The sequence below is a fragment of the Triticum aestivum genome, chromosome 7D (genome assembly GCF_018294505.1).
Source record: "Triticum aestivum cultivar Chinese Spring chromosome 7D, IWGSC CS RefSeq v2.1, whole genome shotgun sequence".
Classification (NCBI taxonomy): Eukaryota; Viridiplantae; Streptophyta; class Magnoliopsida; order Poales; family Poaceae; genus Triticum; species Triticum aestivum.
In genome coordinates this window covers 601,709,519-601,732,395 of record NC_057814.1, presented here as the reverse complement: position 1 = coordinate 601,732,395, position 22,877 = coordinate 601,709,519, and the positions used below count along the sequence as shown (strand labels likewise).

At 48.0% G+C, this 22,877-nt stretch overlaps 1 protein-coding gene and 1 non-coding gene across 2 annotated transcripts; both read left to right on the top strand.

The window, feature by feature from the left end:
* Window positions 1–801: 801 nt before the first annotated feature.
* LOC123166283 (probable receptor-like serine/threonine-protein kinase At5g57670) lies at window positions 802–4,271 on the top strand. Its single transcript, XM_044584058.1, has 10 exons — window positions 802–1,095; window positions 1,201–1,292; window positions 1,721–1,839; window positions 2,050–2,177; window positions 2,269–2,661; window positions 2,789–3,043; window positions 3,127–3,284; window positions 3,523–3,738; window positions 3,839–3,988; window positions 4,070–4,271. The coding sequence occupies exons 1-10, from the start codon at window positions 915–917 to the stop codon at window positions 4,190–4,192; spliced, it is 1,815 nt and encodes a 604-aa protein (XP_044439993.1). The 5' UTR covers window positions 802–914; the 3' UTR covers window positions 4,193–4,271.
* Window positions 4,272–22,186: 17,915 nt separating this feature from the next.
* On the top strand, window positions 22,187–22,259 carry TRNAE-CUC (transfer RNA glutamic acid (anticodon CUC)). The gene has a single exon. It is a non-coding gene; the product is annotated as a tRNA-Glu (tRNA).
* The last annotated feature ends 618 nt before the right edge of the window (window positions 22,260–22,877 follow it).

The window sequence follows — 22,877 nt, the reverse complement described above, 5'->3', positions numbered from 1 at the left end:
TTGTACACACGGAACAATATGGTAGGTTATGTTATATGAAGAAGAAACGGAGGAAATTTGATGGCATTATGTGGGTATATGATAACCACTGTTATTCATCTACAGAAGATTTCTAGGATGACTGTTTGTTCTTATGGCGTTGGTCCAGCTGGACCTTAGCACGACAACTTCCGGCCACAAAGGATGCAATGTGAGGCTGACTCTGGCGATGGAATCGACAGAGACGGTGTTTGGCTCTATTACGACCTGATTATAACTTTTTTTATAGGATGTCTTGTATCACTGGAAGTCTTTTAATATAAGTAAATCTAGAGCCTTATTCGAAAAAAAAACGATCACTAGTTCTGTACTTCTGTTTCGTTAGAAAAGCAGTTGCTGATGTAAATTGCTCAAACAGCTACGTTTAACGGTCGTTCTTCGGCACTGATTATATAAACAGTTATACAAACTGTACCAGAGATGTCAGATTAGATCGGTTACCTAATGCTGCAGGACCCAATCAGATCCAAGCATGAGCCAATCCTAGGTGTGCACCGGTCTACCCGTCTTTGTACCACCGGCACGCATCTTCACTACCAAGCAACCCAACTTTTGTAAGCAAGCAATGCCACGGCGGTTGCTGCCAAGTGCTGCTGGTGCTGCTGCGAGCTTCCGTTGAGTTCCATGGTGGTCGCCCACAGGGGAATAAAGCTAGCTAAATGGCCATCACTACCTCCAACTAACTAACCACCGCCTGCCTCTCTCACTACACTGCACTCGCGTGCCTTTCACCATGCCATGTCACCTTTTGCCTCTACAAAATCCCTGTCATTGTCGTGGCCGTCGTCGTCGTCGTCGTCGTTGTCTTCGTCCTCCGGTCGCAGCCACTAACCAGTGTTAGTGCTGGGTCGAGGCTGGGGAGGGGAGGTTCAGACATGGACGCCATTGAGGAGTGCAGCAGGGGCAGCAGCCATGGGCGGCGGCCGCAGCTGCAGCTTGGCTCGAGGATACTGGTCGGCGTGCCCAACAACTCCCGGGGATGCTCCGAGCTGCTGTCGTGGGCGATCAGGGTCGTCGCCAAGCCCAACGATTCCGTCGTCGCCGTCCATGTCCTTGGTAACCGCCTGCAATTTTACTTGTGTTGCTGCATGGATACAATCTTTGTTGTTGTGTGTTGATGGTTTGCTTTTGCTGTTCTTGGTGGTGGTTTCTGGCCGGCAGGAGGGAGGGGGAGGAAGAACAGGCTCCAGAAGGCGAACGCCTTCGTCATCTACATGCTCGGGGAGTTGGTGGAGACATGCGAGGCTAAACAGGTGCAGACTGATCAAAGAACAACACTATTTCAATTCTGCAATTTCTTTACCAAACTGCTTATATTCATTTGAAATGAATAATTTCTGAACATAGCTTCTGATGATATTTGGTGTTCAGTTCTTAGTTTACATTTCTTGCGTCTATTTTCTTTTCATTTCTCTTCGGGTGAGAACAGTGTAGTGGCAACTTGGAAGGAAAGTTTGTGCTCGCTGGTTTTGAGTTTGGTGGCATGTCTATGTTCAGCTGTTCGGTGGAATTAGTACGGTGGCCTGAGTTTGTCTTCCTTTATGCTTCCTCATCCATGTGCTTATATTCAGTCTTTAATGCTGCCAAATTGGGACTGAACTTCCATTTAAGCCTATTATTCTGAAACAAATGGGTTATGAGTTTTATCCTCTGTTTTCTCTGCCTTTCCTCTGTTTCCCAGGTCAATTTGGAGGCCAAGGTGATCTGCAGCTCAAGCATTCCAAGAGCCCTGGCCCGGGAAGCTGAACAGACTGATGCAAAGTTTCTAGTCGTTGGAAGATCAAGAAGTAAATATCACAGGTAGACTTTAGTAAGTTCCTAAAAAGGGAAAATAGTAGTAGTAGTAGTAATAGTAATAATAATAATAATAATAATACAGTAATACCTAATAATAATAATAATAATAATAATAATGAGCTACTTCTCTGTTCATGTACAGATACTGAACTGTATTTTTCTGCAAGTTTGCACTCTTCCAGTAAATGTAATCAGTAGTTTTATGCATTTCAGGAATCACTTTGAGGTTGCAAACTACTGCTTCATGCACGCTCCGAACAGCTGCTCGGTGATCGCGGTCGGAAGGGAAGGCCTGGCACAGACCCAGAGCAGCAACCGACTCAAGTCCCAGTCATTTGATGGTGAACTTTTTTAGCAATTATTTTTTCCTTCTTCTGAAAACAGGCATGCTTGTTCATTAACAATGTTCTAATTCAGAAGCTCAAACTGCAGGCAGCAGCAACATCTCCTCAAGTTCAACATGGAGCAGAAAATTAACAAAACTACTTCGATCAAGCTCGATACGCAAGCAGGCTGACGGCGACGAGGAAGACAAGAGCTCGCCGAGGGCGGTTCTTGATGGACCAGAGGGAGGGGAACCCCTGCAGGTCACTGAAGAGTGCTACAACAGCACATGTAGCAATGACACGATGAGCCGGCGTGGCCACAGTGGCATATGGAGACGGCTGTCGGACATGAAGCTCTGGCTTCCGTTCCTGCGAACCGTCGACGACGAAGGCGCGAAAGCCGGCGACGGCTGCTCCACGTTCTCCGAGGATCAGAAACCTGCCTGGAAGTGCTACAGTTACCAAGAGATTTCAGTTGCTACAGACGACTTCAGTCCAGGTTGGTAACTTATTTTTCAGGCCTTCTGTTCATGCATTTGAATGAAAAAAAAATCAGAGAATTTAGTATCATGCAAAATTCAGCAAGATTTAATGCAATCTGATTTATGCTGGTTTCATGCATGTAGATAATATAGTGGGGAGAGGGGGCTATGCAGAAGTGTACAAGGGCGTACTGTCTGACGGCCAATGCATAGCAGTGAAGAGGCTGGCCAAGGGCAAGCCCACTGAGCAGAAGGAGAAGGAGTTCCTGTCGGAGCTAGGGATCCAGGTGCATGTCTGCCACCCGAACACGGCCGACCTGCTCGGATGCTGCGTCGAGAACGGGCTCTACCTGGTCTTCGAGCTCTGCGCGAACGGGACGCTCGCATCGGCGCTCCACGGTATCCGAATGAATTTCAGTCAGTGTTCAAGTTCAGAGTGATCGACCTGAGGTTTTTGTCAGTGACACTGGTGATAATTGCAGGGAACAGTGGGAAGGTCCTTGAGTGGCCTCTGCGGCAGAAGATCGCGGTGGGTGTCGCGAGGGGTTTGCAGTATCTGCACATGTTCTGCAGGCACCGGATCATCCACCGCGACATCAAGGCCGCTAATATCCTCCTCGGCGATGATTCTGAACCTCAGGTGGACCTACCATAGCCTATATTTTGATTTTTGACTCAATTAAAACCACCCTTTTATATAAAAAATCTACTATTCCAACCAAACAACAATCTTCTGTCAAAAGTAAATGGAGTACTCAAGTAAATGATACAGTTACTTGAGAATTATATGCAATGCAAGTAACGAAATGGCATTTAATCAATTATGAAAGTGATGTGATTATTTAATAAGATTGGGCATTTGTCTGTTTACACAACAGATTTCTGACTTTGGGCTGGCAAAGTGGCTTCCAAAACAATGGACCCATCACTCTGTCGTACCCATAGAGGGCACATTTGGGTATTTGGCGCCAGAATACTTCATGCACGGCATCGTCGATGAAAAGACAGATATATTTGCCTTCGGAGTTCTTCTGCTAGAGATCGTCACCGGAAGGCGGCCCATCGACTGCTCCAAGCAGAGTCTTCTTCAGTGGGTGAGCACTAACTGAATGAGCACACTCCAGTGAACTGACTGAATCGCCAACGAACAAAACAGTTCACACTATATGTGTTTGATCTTTCTGCCTTTTCTAGGCAAAACCTCTTCTGGAGGCCGGGCAAGCGATCGAGCTTGCAGACCCTGAACTCGGCGATGACTACGACAAGGACCAGCTGAAGAGGATGGTCACCGTCGCGTCACGCTGCATCATGCGGCCCGCAATGTGGCGGCCATCGGTGTCGGAGGTACCCATTCATCATAGTCGCTAGGTTTAAGTTACTGATGTTCAGATGAAATGAGAAAACAAAATATGTCATGCATTTCAGGTGCTGCACTTGCTGTCTACCAACGATGAGTGCTTGGAGGAGCCTGAGAAATGGAACATTCCGGAGGACGAGGTCAACGACATGGATGATTGCACGTTATTTTCTGAATCTTGCTCTCTGTGATGTAATAGGCTTTATTTATTTTGGTGTCGATGTGGCTTCTGAGTAAAACTCAATTGATGGAATATGATTGGGTTCTTCATGTTTTTTGTATGAGTTTTTTCTTTCCACGAACTATGTGCTTTCAAAACATTGTCATGGATTTTTGTCCAGCTCCGCTCATCCGGCATGGCTACGGAATGACAAACCGATTTGAGTAAAAAAACGTTTTGTGCCTCCTTCCACTGTACGATATAGAAAAAGAAAAACTTCGAGATGTGATCATCGTATAAAAGTGTGATATGAAAAAGAGACAAGCAAGAGAATTTCCAATCGCGTAACCAAGAGATCGAAATTTATGAACAATTTTATAACCTGCAGTTTTTAACCACATTCTGCAACTTTCAAAAGTTCATTTTTGCAGCAGCGCAAAAAAAAAAAAAAAGATGGTGGTTCGTTGGAGTAGGCTGTGAGGGCCAAGCGGCCCAGTTGTGCAGCAGCCCGTTATCCTCCCACCGTTGGAAGCGGGCAGTTTTCGCTGCTCTGTTAAACCAGCCTCACGCAATGCCTGCCACATTATAAGCCCGTGACGCCTAGCTTTCGCACAGGCCCAGCGGATCCACTACCAACTTGGAACGGGCGGGCAGCAGAAGCACGACTGGACCAGGCCACAGCGCTACGGCAACGTTCACGCCACCTTATTGCCCCCGCTCAGGTTACAAGCACTCGCTAGTGCGCTCGGCGAGACAGTGTGTAGAGAGTGCTATTTAAGCTGGTCTGTTCCTGCTCGCTAGGCGAGGTGGGACTAAAAAGGTGGGATGCTGCGGCATGCTGATGGAATGAATAGTCTGTACGCATGGGCCGTTTGCCTTTTGCTATTGTCGTGTTCTGGCTTAGAAAAACAAAGGCCATTCGCCCGTGAAGCTAATAAGTGACTAACTCACGTGCCCCTAAAAAAGTGCATTAATTCACGTGTACCGTGTGCCTTTGCTCAAAAATAAAAAAGACATCGACGAATATGTTATGTACGGTGTCCAGGATATAAAAGTAGGCAAATTTGCAATACTACAAAACAACCCAAATATGTTATGTAAGAAATTGCCAACCGTGTGTTTTTTTTAGAGAACGTCGGCTTTATAGATTAATGAACAACATTACACAGAGTTCACCGGATACAATCTGGAACAGAATAAAAAACACAAAGACCAGAAAAGTTCATACATGATTTAGCTAGCACATGAGCAGGAACATTCAAATGCCGACGGACATGTTTGAAGGACACTGGCGAGAAACCTTCAGACATAGACTTGATTTCAGCCACCACCACCACCCCAATTGAAGAACGGTCACTCATAGACAAATTGATCTTTTGCACAAATGAGAGACAGTCAGAGACGAAGATAACATCTGAAACTTGTTCATCATGCGCCAAAAGAACAACACGTCGAAGAGCCATGGCCTAAGCCATTTCATGTTCCAAGCTATACCATCAATAGGCTCGCTGCAGGCCACCACGAATTGACCTCCGTCATCCCTGCCGACGACCCCAATGCTGGACCTATCCAGGCTGGAGAAAGTTGCAGCGTCTGGGTAGAACATAATGGTACCTGACGGCGGCGGAGACCAGTTGGAGCTGGACGCATTGGTTTCAGGCCTATGTTTTGATACTGGAAGGAAAAGATGCTGCAAGATAAGGGCCGCTGTGTTTTGAGTTTTTCTTATGTGTGTTTTAACTTCCCACTTTTGTTTGGGGTGAACTATTAGTATGCATTGCTACGCACTGTAATGTGATGCTTCAAGTCGTTGACGCATGAAGTAAGAGCATCTCTAGCAGTAAGCCCGGACGTTAGGTCTTTTCAATTTGCTTGGTACGATCTTCTCGGTCTTTCATAATTGATGTCCCAAATTATTTCAGTCTTCTCGGTTTTTCAGTATTCGATCTTCGGTCTTTGCAGGGTGGTGTTCTGTCCTACCCAAATAGATCAAATTTCATGCTACAGCTCGGATTCGAAATCACTGCCAAAAATACTTCTCCTAATATGTTGGATTGGGCGCAAAGTAATCCTTGATAAGCTTGTGATGAGCTTCTGCTCTATCATGATTCATATCCAAGCGGCTAAATTGTGATCCTAGTCTTGGTCTCCGAAAGTCCTCATGAACTATCACAACAATGGCCATCTCAAAATCATCGTCATATTCTTCCTTCTTCTCCAACGAAGAGTCATCGAAGAACGCCTTCCTTGACCTCTTAATCTACTACTTGCAACATTTCATGTTGATTGCAAAAACAGTAAAACAACAATGAAAAGGCAACAAGTTACCTGGGCAATTCGTCAAACACTTAGTGAGCGGAGGATGTGAGCCTCCGTGGGCAACGTTGTGGCGACAATGAGCCTACGGATGGACGGGGGAGTTGACGATATAGCTTACAAACTTCGAAGAACTTGATTCTCCTCGAAGTCATGCTCGCGCATCGCCCAACAACCCGCCGAAAATGATCTCCGGCTTTCAAAATGGCGCCGGCATGGCCGTGATTCTGACGCCGTTGAGCTCCACTGCGGGTGCTCTACGCCATCATGGTCGTTCGCTGGTTCCGCTTTTGGTGAAATGGATCTCAAAGGTGGCCCTATTCATCCATGAGCTCCTAGAGGCAACAATGAAGAAAGAACTAGAGGGAGGAGACGGCACCCTAGCAGTGTTCTCCGTCTAGATCAATCTAGAGAGAGAGAGAGACGCAAAGCAGGAGTGTGCTCCAAAGGATTAGTATGTTTCTAAGGGGTGCACCCTCCCCACGCATATTCATAGGTGGAGCCAAGGGATGCGACTTGGGAAGGGGTTATCCCTTATGTCATCCTCCTAGGACTCTTCCAGAAACACCAAAGATCACAGTGTACGCCCTAAGGGGGGAACGCCTCAGACCCTCGTGTTTCGCCTGTGACTTGTCCCCCAAGGCAACCCCTTGGTGTGCCCCATTTGGTTGACTTGGGCTTGGTGACCTAATCCGACGGCCTCGTACGACGACAATGCCCAGATGATTCCCTCGAACTTCTCCGGAGACGACAAACAAGTAGCGAAAGCAACGGCTCGACGGTCACATAGACCCGGCTGGCCGGTCGTCTCGACGGCGAAGGCATGATAACTGACGACGTTTCGCGGCTATGAAGACGAGTCTAATGGGGCGCCAACGACGCCCTTGATTTTGGAACGATAACTCTGCTACCTAAGAAGACAGAGGCGGTACGAATTGAGCAGTTCCGACCGATATGTCTTCTTAACGTTAGTTTTAAAATTTTCACCAAGGTGGGGACTAACAGGCTGACGCAAATTGCACATAGTGTGGTGCAACCATCTCAAACAACCTTCATGCCGAACAGAAACATCCTTGAAGGAGTTGTGGTCCTTCATGAAACGCTCCATGAGATCCACACGAAAAAGCTAGATGGAGTGGTTTTAAGGTGGATTTTGAGAAAGCGTAGATAAGGTTAAGTGGCCTTTCGCGGATGAAAGGATTCGATCAATCCTGGAGAAAGCAGGTAGATTCTTTCATGCAAAAAGGCAGTGTCGGAATAAAGGTGAATGATGATATAGGTCACTATTTACAGACACACAATTAAGGGTCTAAGACAGGGAGACCCCATGCCTCCTATCTTGTTCAACATAGTGGTATATATGTTGACAATTCTGATAGGAAGAGCTAAAGAAAACGGCCAAGTAGGTGGTCTCGTTCCGCATTTAGTGGAGGGTGGAGTGTCCATTCTACAGTACGCAGATGATACCATCATCTTCATGGAGCATGATCTAGTGAAAGCAAGAAATATGAAGCTTGTGTTATGCTTATTCGAGCAGTTGTCGGGGTTAAAGATTAACTTTCACAAAAGTGAATTGTTCTGCTTTGGGAGAGCTAAAGACGAACAAGAAGCTTACAAACAATTGTTTGGATGTGGGATTGGCTCGTTGCCTTTTACATATCTGGGCATTCCGATTCACCATCGCAAGCTCTCTAACAAAGAATGGAAATGCATTGAAGATCGTTTTGAAAAGAAACTAAGTTGCTGGAAGGGCAAACTTATGTCATACGGAGGCCGACTAATTCTTATTAATTCGGTGCTCACGAGTATGCCAATTTTTCTCTTGTCCTTCTTCGAGGTACCAGTAGGAGTACGGAAAAGACTGGACTTCTATCGATCGCGTTTCTTCTGGCAGAGTGACGAATTAAAACGGAAATACAGACTTAATAAATGAAATATTATTTGTAGGCCAAAAGACCAAGTTGGTCTTGGCATTGAAAATTTAGAGGTGAAGAACAGATTCTTACTCAGCAAATGGATGTACAAGTTATTCGTAGAGACCGATGCCACATGAGCCCAGATTCTGCGTAATAAGTACCTTCATTCTAAGACCTTATCACAAGTGACGGCCAGACCAACCGATTCGCCTTTTTGGAAAGGACTGATGAGAGTGAAATCGGCCTTCTTTCACATAACAAAGTTTATCATTGGTAATGGTACTTCCACGAGATTCTGGGAGGATACATGGCTGGGGGAGACGCCTCTTGCTATCCAATATCCTTCTCTATATAATATTGCTCAGCGTAGGGATGCCTATGTTGCAACAGTATTACAGTCCAACCCTCTAAATATTCACTTCAGAAGGACTTTAGCGGGAAACCGTTGGGAACCATGGCTCCATCTTGTGAGAAGATTGATGGATGTCCAACTTTCTCAACAGCCAGATCAGTTGCACTGGAAACTAACCAAGAATGGAGTGTTTTCGGTGAAATCCATGTATTTGGATATGATCAATTCGGCTTCTATTCCCCAATCAGTGCATATTTGGAAAGTCAAAGTTCCCTTAAAAATTAAAGTGTTCATGTGGTTTGTCCACAAACAAGTCATTCTCACTAAGGACAATTTGGCAAAACGTAACTGGACAGGGTCTCGCAGATGTAGTTTCTGTGATCATGATGAATCTATCAAACACCTCTTTCTTGATTGCCCTCTGGCCAAAATTTTATGGTGGTCTATCCATATAGCGTTTAACATTGCTCCTCCTACTAGCATCAACACGTTATTTGGGACATGGCTAAATGGAGTTGAGATAGAATCAGTGAGACACATTCGTGTAGGCGTATGTGCTTTATTATGGGCTATATGGAACTGCAGAAACGATTTGGTTTTTAACAGAACAACAAATGTTCATCTCTTGCAGGTTCTCTTCCGGGCCACTACGTTGATCCGTATGTGGTCGTTACTCACTATGATGGATGCCAGGGCGCGTATGGTTATTGGGTCTATTCGTTGGGAGACGGTAGCACGGGCTATGTTCAACCGGTTTGGATGGCGGTCATGTAATAGGATAGGTGTTTAGTTTCCTATCTTCCTTTATACCGTCGGTTGTGTGTCAGCGCGCCCGACAACGGGAACCCACAAGGCAGCGACGACCGCACCCACCAGGTTGCTACCAGACCCACTCAGCCCAAGCGGCCCAATCCAAGAGTCCACGGGCCGAAATGGGCCAACTGAGGCACCCAGCAGCTACTACTAAAGGCGACACACTCGAGAGGAAGGGCATCCAGTGGATCAACGGCAACGGCGGCTCGGCTCTTATCCCCTCCCCTTTCTTCACCGCGACGAAACCTAGCTACCTCATTCTTGTAATCTCTCCTGTAATCGCCACTAAATCCTACCTCCGTGAGGAATTGCTGCTAGTAATCGAGAATTTGTTGGAAATATGCCCTAGAGGCAATAATAAATTGGTTATTATCATATTTCCTTGTTCATGATAATCGTTTATTATCCATGCTAAAATTGTGTTGATAGGAAACTCAGATACATGTGTGGATACATAGACAACACCATGTCCCTAGTAAGCCTCTAGTTGACTAGCTCGTTGATCAATAGATGGTTACGGTTTCCTGACCATGGACATTGGATGTCGTTGATAACGGGATCACATCATTAGGAGAATGATGTGATGGACAAGACCCAATCCTAAGCCTAGCACAAGATCGTGTAGTTCGTTTGCTAAGAGCTTTTCTAATGTCAAGTATCATTTCCTTAGACCATGAGATTGTGCAACTCCCGGATACCGTAGGAATGCTTTGGGTGTACCAAACGTCACAACGTAACTGTGTGGCTATAAAGGTGCACTACGGATATCTCCGAAAGTGTCTGTTGGGTTGGCACGAATCGAGACTGGGATTTGTCACTCCGTGTAAACGGAGAGGTATCTCTGGGCCCACTCGGTAGGACATCATCATAATGTGCACAATGTGACCAAGGAGTTGATCACGGGATGATGTGTTACGGAACGAGTAAAGAGACTTGCCGGCAACGAGATTGAACAAGGTATCAGGATACCGACGATCGAATCTCGGGCAAGTAACATCCGATTGACAAAGGGAATTGTATATGGGATTGATTGAATCCCCGACATCGTGGTTCATCCGATGAGATCATCATGGAACATGTGGGAGCCAACATGGGTATCCAGATCCCGCTGTTGGTTATTGGCCGGAGAACGTCTCGGTCATGTCTGCATGGTTCCCGAACCCGTAGGGTCTACACACTTAAGGTTCGATGACGCTAGGGTTATAGGGAATAGATATACGTGGTTACCGAATGTTGTTCGGAGTCCCGGATGAGATCCCGGACGTCACGAGGAGTTCCGGAATGGTCCGGAGGTAAAGATTTATATATGGGAAGTCCCGTTTTGGCCACCGGAAGAGTTTCGGGCGTCACCGGTAATGTACCGGGACCACCGGAGGGTTCCGGGGGTCCACCGGGAGGGGCCACCAGCCCCGGAGGGCCCTATGGGTTGTATGTGGAGAGGGACCCTTAGTGGGCTGGGCGCCTTCCCTCCCAGGGCCCATGCGCCTGGGGGTTTTGGGGAACCCTAAGGGGAGGCGCCCCCCCTTGCCTTGGGGGGCAAGGCAACCCCCCTGGCCGCCGCCCCCTCCTCAGATTGGATCTGAGGGGGCCGGCCCCCCTCTCCCTTGCCCCTATATATATGTGGGGGGTGGGAGGGCAGTAGCAACCCAAGTTCTGGCGCAGCCCTTCCCCTCTTCCATGTCCTCCTCCTCTCCTGCGGTGCTTGGCGAAGCCCTGCAAGATTGCCACGCTCCTCCATCACCACCACGCCGTCGTGCTGCTGCTGGACGGAGTCTTCCCTAACCTCTCCCTCTCTCCTTGCTGGATCAAGGCGTGGGAGACGTCACCGGGCTGCACGTGTGTTGAACGCGGAGGCGCCGTGGTTCGGCGCTTAGATCGGAATCAACCGCGATCTGAATCGCTACGAGTACGACTCCTTCATCCGCGTTCTTGCAACGCTTCTGCATCACGATCTACAAGGGTATGTAGATGCACTCCCCTTCCCCTCGTTGCTAGATTACTCCATAGATTGATCTTGGTGATGCGTAGAAAATTTTGAATTTCTGCTACGTTCCCCAATAGAATTACCCTACCATATCCTATCATCTTGTATCAGAGACCAACCCAAATCCCTTCCACTCCACTCTGGACCAGTTCATCGAAACCCGTCGCGTGCGGCAAGCGCGTTCCCTACTAACTGCCATGGATCTATCGATCCAGGCATTCCTCGACCGCCTCGACACCAACATGAAGGCCCAGTCCAAGGCAATCGCGGAGATTCAACTCTCGACGACCAAGATCGACGAGCTCGTCGCATGGCGGCCCGATCTGGAGAAACGGGTCACCGATCTTGGCGATGCGGCGCAGTCACCGTCGACCATGTCGTCGACTGGCGCGCTCGCTTCATCGAGATCCCCACACCGGCCGGTCCACTCCGTCTGGTCAGCCACGACGCCTGTACAACAACCCGCGAGTCAATCAACACAATTCAGCTCCAAGGGCTCTGCAGCCGAGGCGCAATCTCGCATGTGGTGCATTTGTGCATGGTCGCACCTGCGCCAGAATCATCAACGCCAGTTCCTGACTGCATCCAGCGCGTCCTCGACGAGTTTCCGGATGTTTTCACCGAGCCAACAGGCCTCCCTCCAAGGCGTGCCTGCGACCACATGATACCTCTTATCCCTGGAGCCCAGCCGGTCAACATCTGGCCATACCGCCACAAGCCAGAACACAAGACGGAGATCGAAACCCAAGTGGAAGAACTACTGAGATCAGGAGTTATTCAGCAGAGCACCAGTCCCTTTTCTTCCCCAGTCATTTTGGTCAAAAAGAAAGATGGCACGTGGCGACTCTGTATCGATTACATGCAGCTCAGTGTGCTTACAGTGGTGCCCAAGTACCCAGTGCCCATCATCAAGGAACTCTTGGACAAGCTTCATGGCGCGAAGTGGTTCTCCAAACTGGATCTCCGTGCGGGTTACCACCAAATTCGTCTGGCACCCGGGGAAGAATACAAGACTGCATTTCAGACGCATCAAGGGCACTTTGAATTCAGAGTGGTTTCGTTCGGACTTGCCGGCGCACCAGCCACATTCTTGGGGGCAGTGACCACAACACTCAAGCCAGTTAACCGTGTCTATGTGGTGTCCTTCTTCGACGACATCCTAGTTTTCAGTTTCTCATTGAGGAACACACTGACCACCTACGGCAAGTTCTGGCGCTGTTGAGAAAGGACTGCTGGAAAGCTAAGATGAGCAAGTGCGTCTTCGGTCAACAACAAATCTCGTACCTGGGCCACACCATTAGTGCACAAGGCGTGTCCACCGACCCGTCCAAGATTGCAGCCGTAAAAGACTGGCAGGCACCGACAGATGTCGAAGGAGTTCGCAACTTCTTGGGGCTCGCAGGCTACTATCGTCGGTTTGTCAGAAACTTTGGCGTCATCGCACGCCCCTTGTTCAACTTGCTCAAGAAAGGAGTACCATTCCTGTGGACATCTACCACGGAAACAACCTTTCAAGTTCTGAAGAAACAGCTCATCTCAGCCCTCTGTCCTGGCACTGCCCAATTTCAAACAGCCATTCGTCATTGAGACAGATGCTAGCGACCGCGGCATCGGGGCAATTCTGCAACAACTAGGGCACCCTATAGCATTCATGAGCAAGGCGCTCAGCCAGTGATATCAAGGCCTTTCCACATACGAGAAGGAATATCTCGCTATTGTAGTAGCGGTGGATCAATGGCGTCCCTACCTTCAGCATGCAGAGTTCAATTCACTTGGAGGAACAGAGGCTAACCACTCCATGGCAGCAGAAGGCTTTTACCAAACTCCTTGGCCTACGCTACCGCATCAGATACAAGAAGGGCGTTGAGAACGCCGGAGCAGATGCTCTGTCAAGGGCGAACCCAACAGATTCCCTGAACAACATTACTTCCTGCGTACCAGCTTGGCTCGAAGATGTCGTCAACAGTTACAACAACAATCCACATGCCTCACGCCTTCTTGAACAGTTGGCACTTCAGAAGGACCCGAAAGGCCGTTTTTCTCTGGAGCAAGGGATCATCTGATTCCGTGGCAGAATTTGGCTGGGAGGGGGCACACAAATACAACAATGCATCATTGGTGCTTTCCATGACAGTCCGATGGGTGGACATTCTGGATTCCCAGTGACTTACCGTCGCATCCGGCGTCTATTTGCTTGGCCTAAGATGAAAGCGCACATCCTGCAATAGAGCGCTGCTGTCCAATTTGCCAACAAGCCAAACCAGACCGGGCTGCTTCACCAGGCTTACTCCAACCGCTTCCAGTACCCAGTCAGCCGTGGGAGATGATATCAATGGATTTCGTCGACGGCCTCCCTCAGTCCAGCAAGTTCAACTGCATGCTGGTCATCGTGGACAAACGTACCATGTTTGCCTACTTTCTACCTCTTGCTCACCCCTACACGACAATATCAGTCGCGCAACTCTATCTACACCAAGTCTACAAGATCCATGGTCTGCCAGCAACAATTTTGTCTGACAGAGACCCGGTTTTCACAAGCCACTCTTGGCAACAGCTATTCAAAGGGGCAGGAACAGAACTGCGGCTGAGCATGACAAACCATCCTCAAACGGATGGACAAACAGAAAGAGTTAATCAATGTGTTGAAACCTTCCTATGCTGCTTCACACAAGCCTGCCCGCGACGCCGGAGCTTTTGGATAGCATTGGCTCAATTCTGGTACAACAATGCACATCATTCAGCCATCGGGATGACACTGTTCAAAGCCATGTTCGGCTTCGAACCTCGCCACTGGGGAATCACAGCAAAAGGTACATGTTCAGTACCAGCACTCCAATCTTGGCTTTACGAGCGCGCCACTGTCCAAGCATTACTGCAGCAACACCTCAACCGAGTGCAACAACTGATGAAGGACCAAGCTGACAAGAAGCGTTCCTTTCGAACATTCGAGGTGGGTGACACAGTTTACCTCATGCTGCAACCATATATACAATCTTCCGTCGCCTCAAGAGCAAATCAAAAGCTGGCTTACAAGTTCTACGGGCCTTTCCCCATCATCGACAAGATCAATGAGGTGGCGTACAAGCTCCAGCTACCCCCACAAGCAACAGTTCACCCTGTGTTCCATGTTTCACTCCCCCGGCAAGCTCTCCTCCCTGGTACGAGCGCTGAAACTCACCTTCCACACTGTTTGGATGACCTCGCTGTGCCGGAAGCTGTTCTTCAGACCCGCTGGCGCAAGTACAAAGACGGCGTCCATGAACAAGTGAAGATACAATGGTCAGCTTCTTCCAATCTGGGCATCACTTGGGAGGATAAAGCAAGCTTGATGGCCCGGTTCCCGCATGCGGAGGCTTGGGGGCAAGCCTCTTCCCAAGGAGGAGGGGATGTCAGCGCCCCCGACAACAGTGACCCATAAGGCAGCGACGACCGCACCCACTAGGCTGCTACCAGACCCACTCGGCCCAAGCGGCCCAACCCAAGAGTCAACGGGCCGGAATGGGCCAACTGAGGCGCCCAACAGCTACTACTAAAGGCGACACACTCGAGAGGAAGGGCATCCAGTGGATCAACGGCAACGGCGGCTCGGCTCTTATCCCCTCCCCTTTCTTCTCCGCGACGAACCCTAGCTACCTCATTCTTGTAATCTCTCCTCTAATCGCCACTAAATCCTACCTCCGTGAGGAATTGCTGCTAGTAATCGAGAATTACCCTACCATATCCTATCATTGTGGCTATCCTGTTCCTTTGTTTTTTGCTCTATGTGAGCAGTTTTTTTGTCTGAGAGTTGGAGATTTTGTTGAACCTTTTGCTTTTTAATAAATTGGCCGTATGCATCACTTTGATGCAGAGGCCGGGGGACAACCTCCTTTTTCTAAAAAAACCGACGCCCTGGATGGCCTCCCCTGACCGCAACGGTTCCTTCATAGGAAGATGCAGTCTCCCGTGATCCGTAGGAAACTGTAGTGCTGTAGTCTGTAGCCTGTAGTAGAGTAATAGTATTTGCCCCTAATGAATGGCATGGTGTGAGATGTTTTCATGTGTTTCTATTCATTTCTAAATTGCTTACCAATACGTGATATGACTTGTTCAGATCAGAGGCTTTGGCTCAGCTTTTCCCTTGTTAAAATATCATGTTTGCTGTTGCCACAAAATTCAGTGACTAGTTCAGTTATCTACTTATGTGTTGAAAAAAAAGTGATTTTCTCAGTCATGTGGTCAAAGCATATATTCTTTGGTATAAAGCTTTTGAGTTGCAGAAGTGGGCTGGGGTGGCTTTCTCCACTTTTGATATGTAATAGTAGCAAAAGTAATATTTTTGGGTTTTGTAGTGATTGTAACAGTAGCAACGGAAAAGTAAATAAGCGAAGAACAATATGTGAAAAGCTCGTAGGCATTGTATCGGTGATGGAGAATTATGCCGGATGCGGTTCATCATGTAACAATCATTGTTGGGGATCGTTGCAGAAATTAAAATTTTCTACGCATCACCAAGATCAATCTATGGAGTTTACTAGCAACGAGAGGGGAGGAGTGCATCTACATACTCTTGTAGATCGCGAGCGGAAGCGTTCAAGAGAACGGGGTTGATGGAGTCGTACTCGTCGTGATCCAAATCACCGATGATCCAAGCGCCGAACGGACGGCACCTCCGCGTTCAACACACGTACGGAGCAGTGACGTCTCCCACGCCTTGATCCAGCAAGGAGGAGGGAGAGGTTGAGGAAGAAGGTTCCAACAGTAGCACGACGGCGTGGTGGTGATGGAGTGACAATTCTCCGGCAGGGCTTCGCCAAGCTCGCGCGGAGGAGGAGAGGTGTTGGGGAGGGGAGGGGCTGCGCCTTGGATGTTGTGCTGCAGCCCTCCCCTCACCCCTCTATTTATAGGGAGAAGGGGGAAGGGGGCCGGCCCCTCTAGATGAGATCTAGAGGGGGGCGGCGACCAAGGGGGGAGGGAGCTTGCCCCCCAAGCAAGGGGGGCGCCCCCCCTTTAGGGTTCCCCCCAAACCCTAGGCGCATGGGCCCTAGGGGGGTTGGCGCCCAGCCCACTTAGGGCTGGTTCCCTTCCCCTATAGGCCATAAGGCCCTCCGGGGCAGGTGGACCCTCCCGGTGGACCCCCGGAACCCCTCCGGTGGTCCCGGTACAATACCGGTATACCCCCGAATATTTCCGGTGACCGTATGATGACTTCCCATATATAAATCTTCACCTCCGGACCATTCCGGAACTCCTCGTGATGTCCGGGATCTCATCCGGGGCTCCGAACAACATTCGGTAATCACATAGAAACCTTCCTTATAACCCTAGCGTCATCGAACCTTAAGTGTGTAGACCCTACGGGTTCGGGAATCATGCAGACATGACCAAGACACCTCTCTAGCCAATAACCAACAGCGGGATCTGGATACCCATGTTGGCTCCCACATGTTCCACGATGATCTCATCGGATGAACCACGATGTCGAGGATTCAAGCAATCCCGTATACAATTCCCTTTGTCAATCGGTACGTTACTTGCCCGAGATTCGATCGTCGGTATCCCAATACCTCGTTCAATCTCGTTACCGGCAAGTCACTTTACTCGTTCCGTAATGCATGATCCTGTGACTAACTACTTAGTCACATTGAGCTCATTATGATGATGCATTACCGAGTGGGCCCAGAGATACCTCTCCGTCATACGGAGTGACAAATCCCAGTCTCGATCCGTGCCAACCCAACAGACACTTTCGGAGACACCTGTAGTGCACCTTTATAGCCACCCAGTTACGTTGTGACGTTTGGTACACCCAAAGCATTCCTACGGTATCCGGGAGTTACACGATCTCATGGTCTAAGGAAATGATACTTGACATTAGAAAAGCTTTAGCAAACGAACTACACGATCTAGTGCTATGCTTAGGATTGGGTCTTGTCCATCACATCATTCTCCTAATGATGTGATCCTGTTATCAATGACATCCAATGTCCATGGTCAGGAAACCGTAACCATCTATTGATCAACGAGCTAGTCAACTAGAGGCTCACTAGGGACATGTTATGGTCTATGTGTTCACACATGTATTACGATTTCCGGATAACACAATTATAGCATGAACAATAGACAATTATCATGAACAAGGAAATATAATAATAACCATTTTATTATTGCCTCTAGGGCATATTTCCAACAATCATAACATAGGGTGACACAGAACTAGCTCCAATTCATCAATATAATGTAGGCATGTATTCCTGCGTACCAGCTTGGCTCGAAGATGTCGTCAACAGTTACAACAACAATCCACATGCCTCACGCCTTCTTGAACAGTTGGCACTTCAGAAGGACCCGAAAGGCCGTTTTTCTCTGGAGCAAGGGATCATCTGATTCCATGGCAGAATTTGGCTGGGAGGGGGCACACAAATACAACAATGCATCATTGGTGCTTTCCATGACAGTCCGATGGGTGGACATTCCGGATTCCCAGTGACTTACCGTCGCATCCGGCGTCTATTTGCTTGGCCCAAGATGAAAGCGCACATCCTGCAATAGAGCGCTGCTGTCCAATTTGCCAACAAGCCAAACCAGACTAGGCTGCTTCACCAGGCTTACTCCAACCGCTTCCAGTACCCAGTCAGCCGTGGGAGATGATATCAATGGATTTCATCGATGGCTTCCCTCAGTCCAGCAAGTTCAACTGCATGCTGGTCATCGTGGACAAACGTACCATGTTTGCCTACTTTCTACCTCTTGCTCACCCCTACACGACAATATCAGTCGTGCAACTCTATCTACACCAAGTCTACAAGATCCATGGTCTGCCAGCAACAATTTTGTCTGACAGAGACCCGGTTTTCACAAGCCACTTTTGGCAACAGCTATTCAAAGGGGCAGGAACAGAACTGCGGCTGAGCATGACAAACCATCCTTAAACGGATGGACAAACAGAAAGAGTTAATCAATGTGTTGAAACCTTCCTGCGCTGCTTCACACAAGCCTGCCCGCGACGCCGGAGCTTTTGGATAGCATTGGCTCAATTCTGGTACAACAATGCACATCATTCAGCCATCGGGATGACACTGTTCAAAGCCATGTTCGGCTACGAACCTCGCCACTGGGGAATCACAGCAGAAGGTACATGTTCAGTACCAGCACTCCAATCTTGGCTTGACGAGCGCGCCACTGTCCAAGCATTACTGCAGCAACACCTCAACCGAGCGCAACAACTGATGAAGGACCAAGCTGACAAGAAGCGTTCCTTTCGAACATTCGTGGTGGGTGACACAGTTTACCTCAAGCTGCAGCCATATATACAATCTTCCGTCGCCTCAAGAGCAAATCAAAAGCTGGCTTACAAGTTCTACGGGCCTTTCCCCATCATCGACAAGATCAATGAGGTGGCGTACAAGCTCCAGCTACCCCCACAAGCAACAGTTCACCCTGTGTTCCACGTTTCACTCCCCCGGCAAGCTCTCCTCCCTGGTACGAGCGCTGAAACTCACCTTCCACACTGTTTGGATGACCTCGCTGTGCCGGAAGCTGTTCTTCAGACCCGCTGGCGCAAGTACATAGACGGCGTCCGTGAACAAGTGAAGATACAATGGTCAGCTTCTTCCAATCTGGGCATCACTTGGGAGGATAAAGCAAGCTTGATGGCCCGGTTCCCGCATGTGGAGGCTTGGGGGCAAGCCTCTTCCGAAGGAGGAGGGGATGTCAGCACCCCCGACAACGGTGACCCATAAGGCAGCGACGACCGCACCCACCAGGCTGCTACCAGACCCACTCGGCCCAAGCGGCCCAACCCAAGAGTCCACGGGCCGGAATGGGCCAACTGAGGCGCCCAGCAGCTACTACTAAAGGCGACGCACTCGAGAGGAAGGGCATCCAGTGGATCAACGGCAACGGCGGCTCGGCTCTTATCCGCTCCCCTTTCTTCTCCGTGACGAACCCTAGCTACCTCATTCTTGTAATCTCTCCTCTAATCGCCACTAAATCCTACCTCCATGAGGAATTGCTGCTAGTAATCGAGAATTACCCTACCATATCCTATCATTGTGGCTATCCTGTTCCTTTGTTTTTTGCTCTATGTGAGCAGTTTTTTTGTCTGAGACTTGGAGATTTTGTTGAACCTTTTGCTTTTTAATAAATTGGCCGTATGCATCACTTTGATGCAGAGGCCGGGGGACAACCTCCTTTTTCTAAAAAAACCGACGCCCTGGATGGCCTCCCCTGACCGCGACGGTTCCTTCATAGGAAGATGCAGTCTCTCGTGATCCGTAGGAAACTGTAGTGCTGTAGTCTGTAGCCTGTAGCAGAGTAATAGTATTTGCCCCTAATGAATGGCATGGTGTGAGATGTTTTCACGTGTTTCTATTCATTTCTAAATTGCTTACCAATACGTGATATGCCTTGTTCAGATCAGAGGCTTTGGCTCAGCTTTTCCCTTGTTAAAATATCATGTTTGCTGTTGCCACAAAATTCAGTGACTAGTTCAGTTATGTACTTATGTGTTGAAAAAAAATCAGTGATTTTCTCAGTCATGTGGTCAAAGCATATATTCTTTGGTATAAAGCTTTTGAGTTGCAGAAGTGGGCTGGGGTGGCTTCCTCCACTTTTGATATGTAAGCTTCCAAACCAGTGTCTAGAAATGAAGTTCTTGCTCCAGGGCTTTATATTTTCACCAAGACTATCAGATGTGCTGCAATCCAACAACCTTGAAGACTAATTTCATCAAAGAATTGATGTCAAGGATAAGCCTCTTTGAGTTAGACTTGCCTTCTCCTCAAAACATCCATTATCTTATCTGTAAACATTCTGGTTTATATTGAATTTGACACATTGAGAAGAACTAACTTCCTGTCGAAAAAAGGAACTAACTACAGGATTTTTGAAGTAATGTACAATACACAAGGTAACAAGTCGAATGACCATTTTTCCTGATGTGTTACTCAGTGAAGGATAAATATATCTGACAAAGTGCTACCACATGGAAGTTCCCTTCTCCCACATGCTCACTGTTTTATCAAGAATTTTAAATACCTGACCATTTGGGCTTCCCTACCTGATATAGGAAAGACAGCTTGTCACCCTGAGGCGGAATCTCGTTCATTTCTTCAGTAGTGTTAATGCTTCAGGATGCTGCAATCAGTAATAATCAACGAAAAAAATAGCACGCTATTTCGCCGTTATAGCGCGGTTATAGCATATTCGGAAGGGAGACGTTACATTTTGGCAAAATCGGCCGCTACGGCGCTAATTGCGTAATTAGCGCGCTACACACGCTATAACGTTGTAGCGTTACACGTTTTAACGTGCAGACCATGCAAAATTTAAACAACCACAGCCCAGCAGGCCCAGCAGGCCAAAACCAACCCACGACCACTACCTTTCTCACTCTTTTTATCTTGAAACAGTTTGAGACTTACAATTTTTATGTCCTAGATTTGGCCCTTATGCATATATTGCTTGCTCCTAGCAAAAATTTAGTTGCTTAAATACATTATTTCTAGATATATTTGAAATTTTTTGCAAATGCTATTTTGAAATATAGCACGCTATAACTTGTGTAGCATTTGGAGAAGGGCCTCGCTATATTTTATAGCGCGCTATTTTTTTCGTTGGTAATAATGGACAGTTATGTCCATCTTGAGGTTGCTTTCTACTACTAGTTTTCGGCGAAAGCAAATGCTTGTAAGGTAAATCTGAGCAAGCTAGATTCCTGATGAGCTGCTGAGTAATCTATGGTATAGGGAAGACAGCTTGTCTGTCACCCTGAACCGGAATCTCATTCAGCTATTCCGTAGTGTTGCTGCTTCAGAATGCTGCCGTCAGTAATGGGGGCATGTTAGTTCGTTGATGGGCTACTCTGTGATGGTAACCTTGAGCCCTGAGATGTTCTCCATGACCGAGACACTGGCGGTCGACGATTCCAAGATTTTGAACAGCAGTGGGGGCAGCTTCTACCGCCGATCAACTGGGAGGCATATTGGTCGAACTTTCCCAGAGACTCGGCGCAGAATTCTCGGAGACTCCGCCTGATCCATGGCGCAGAGCTTCAGTGCTGTTGACTCATTTTTCACTGATTTTATTTCGTTAGTAGTAGCTCATCTGATGGTTTCTGTTATTACAAATCGGGGGCCGAGCCCCCTTGCTTCGGTGGACTTCCCTAGTTGATATGGGGAAGACAGTTTCACCCTGAACCTAAATCTCATTCATCTTTTCGGTGGTGTTAAGGCTTGAGGATGGTTCTGCCCATTTTGAGTTTGCTTCCAGCTAGTTTTTCTTTTTCTTTTTTTTTGGTCAAAGCAAATGCCTGTAAAAGCTACAGTAGTAAAACTTAGCAAGCTTAGATGCTTGAGCGCTGATTGATGGCCAACTTTCAGGTGTTTCTTCGACTGAGAGACAAACAGTTGATGATTCCAAGATATTGAATCAAGCAAAGCTACTTGCTTCAGGGACGTTCAGGTATTCTTTGTTCAATAATTATTGAATTAAGCAAAGCTGCGATTCGGTTCGTGATGCAGAGACAGGGAATGGCTTTGCAGTGCCAGTGATGCAGTCAGTGCTGTTTGCGTGAAAAACGTTCAGATCACAAACGCCATCCGTTCGCCACAGCTTCCGTCGTGGTCTAGTTGGTGTGAAATTTAGGATACTTGCTTTCAGCTTTCCGTCGTAGTCTAGGTGGTTAGGATACTCGGCTCTCACCCGAGAGACCCGGGTTCAAGTCCCGGCGACGGAAATCTTCTTTTTTATTCTAATTTCTCCTTAAAGTTTTTCCTTCTTTTTTTGCGGGGGAAAGTTTCCCTAAAGTTGAATTCATTTTTCCTGATCTCGGTGAAGGATAAATGCATCTGGCAATGTGCTGTTCATATCGAAAATTATCTCCATTTTGAGGATTGCTTTGTAGTTTTTGGTGAGAGCAAATGATGATGGCCAGTTTGTGCTGGTAGCCTTGAACCTGACGGCTGACGATTCCAAGATTTTGAACTGGGGGTTAGCCTTGTGATGCTGCCGATCCACTGGGAAGCATTTGATCACGTGTTGCCATTCACAGATGTGTTATGGATCGAAGTAAACACCGCGGCCAGCAAACATGGCTGTTGTAAGCCATGTCTGAATCGAGCAAAGCTGCGATTTAGTTCTTCGTGCTCTGTTTGTGTTGCGGGCGTAGGGGATGGGAAGTGGCTTTCTTTTGTCCAACTCTCCTCTGGTGAGTTTCTACTCTCCTCTGGGGGAGGGGGAGGCGAGGAGGAAGCCTGAGGAGTGCCCAGGGCGGCGGAGGTTTCCTCGGCCATGGCGGAAGCGAGAAAGGAGGATCACAAAACTGATACCATGTTAAACTATAAGTATGAGCTCA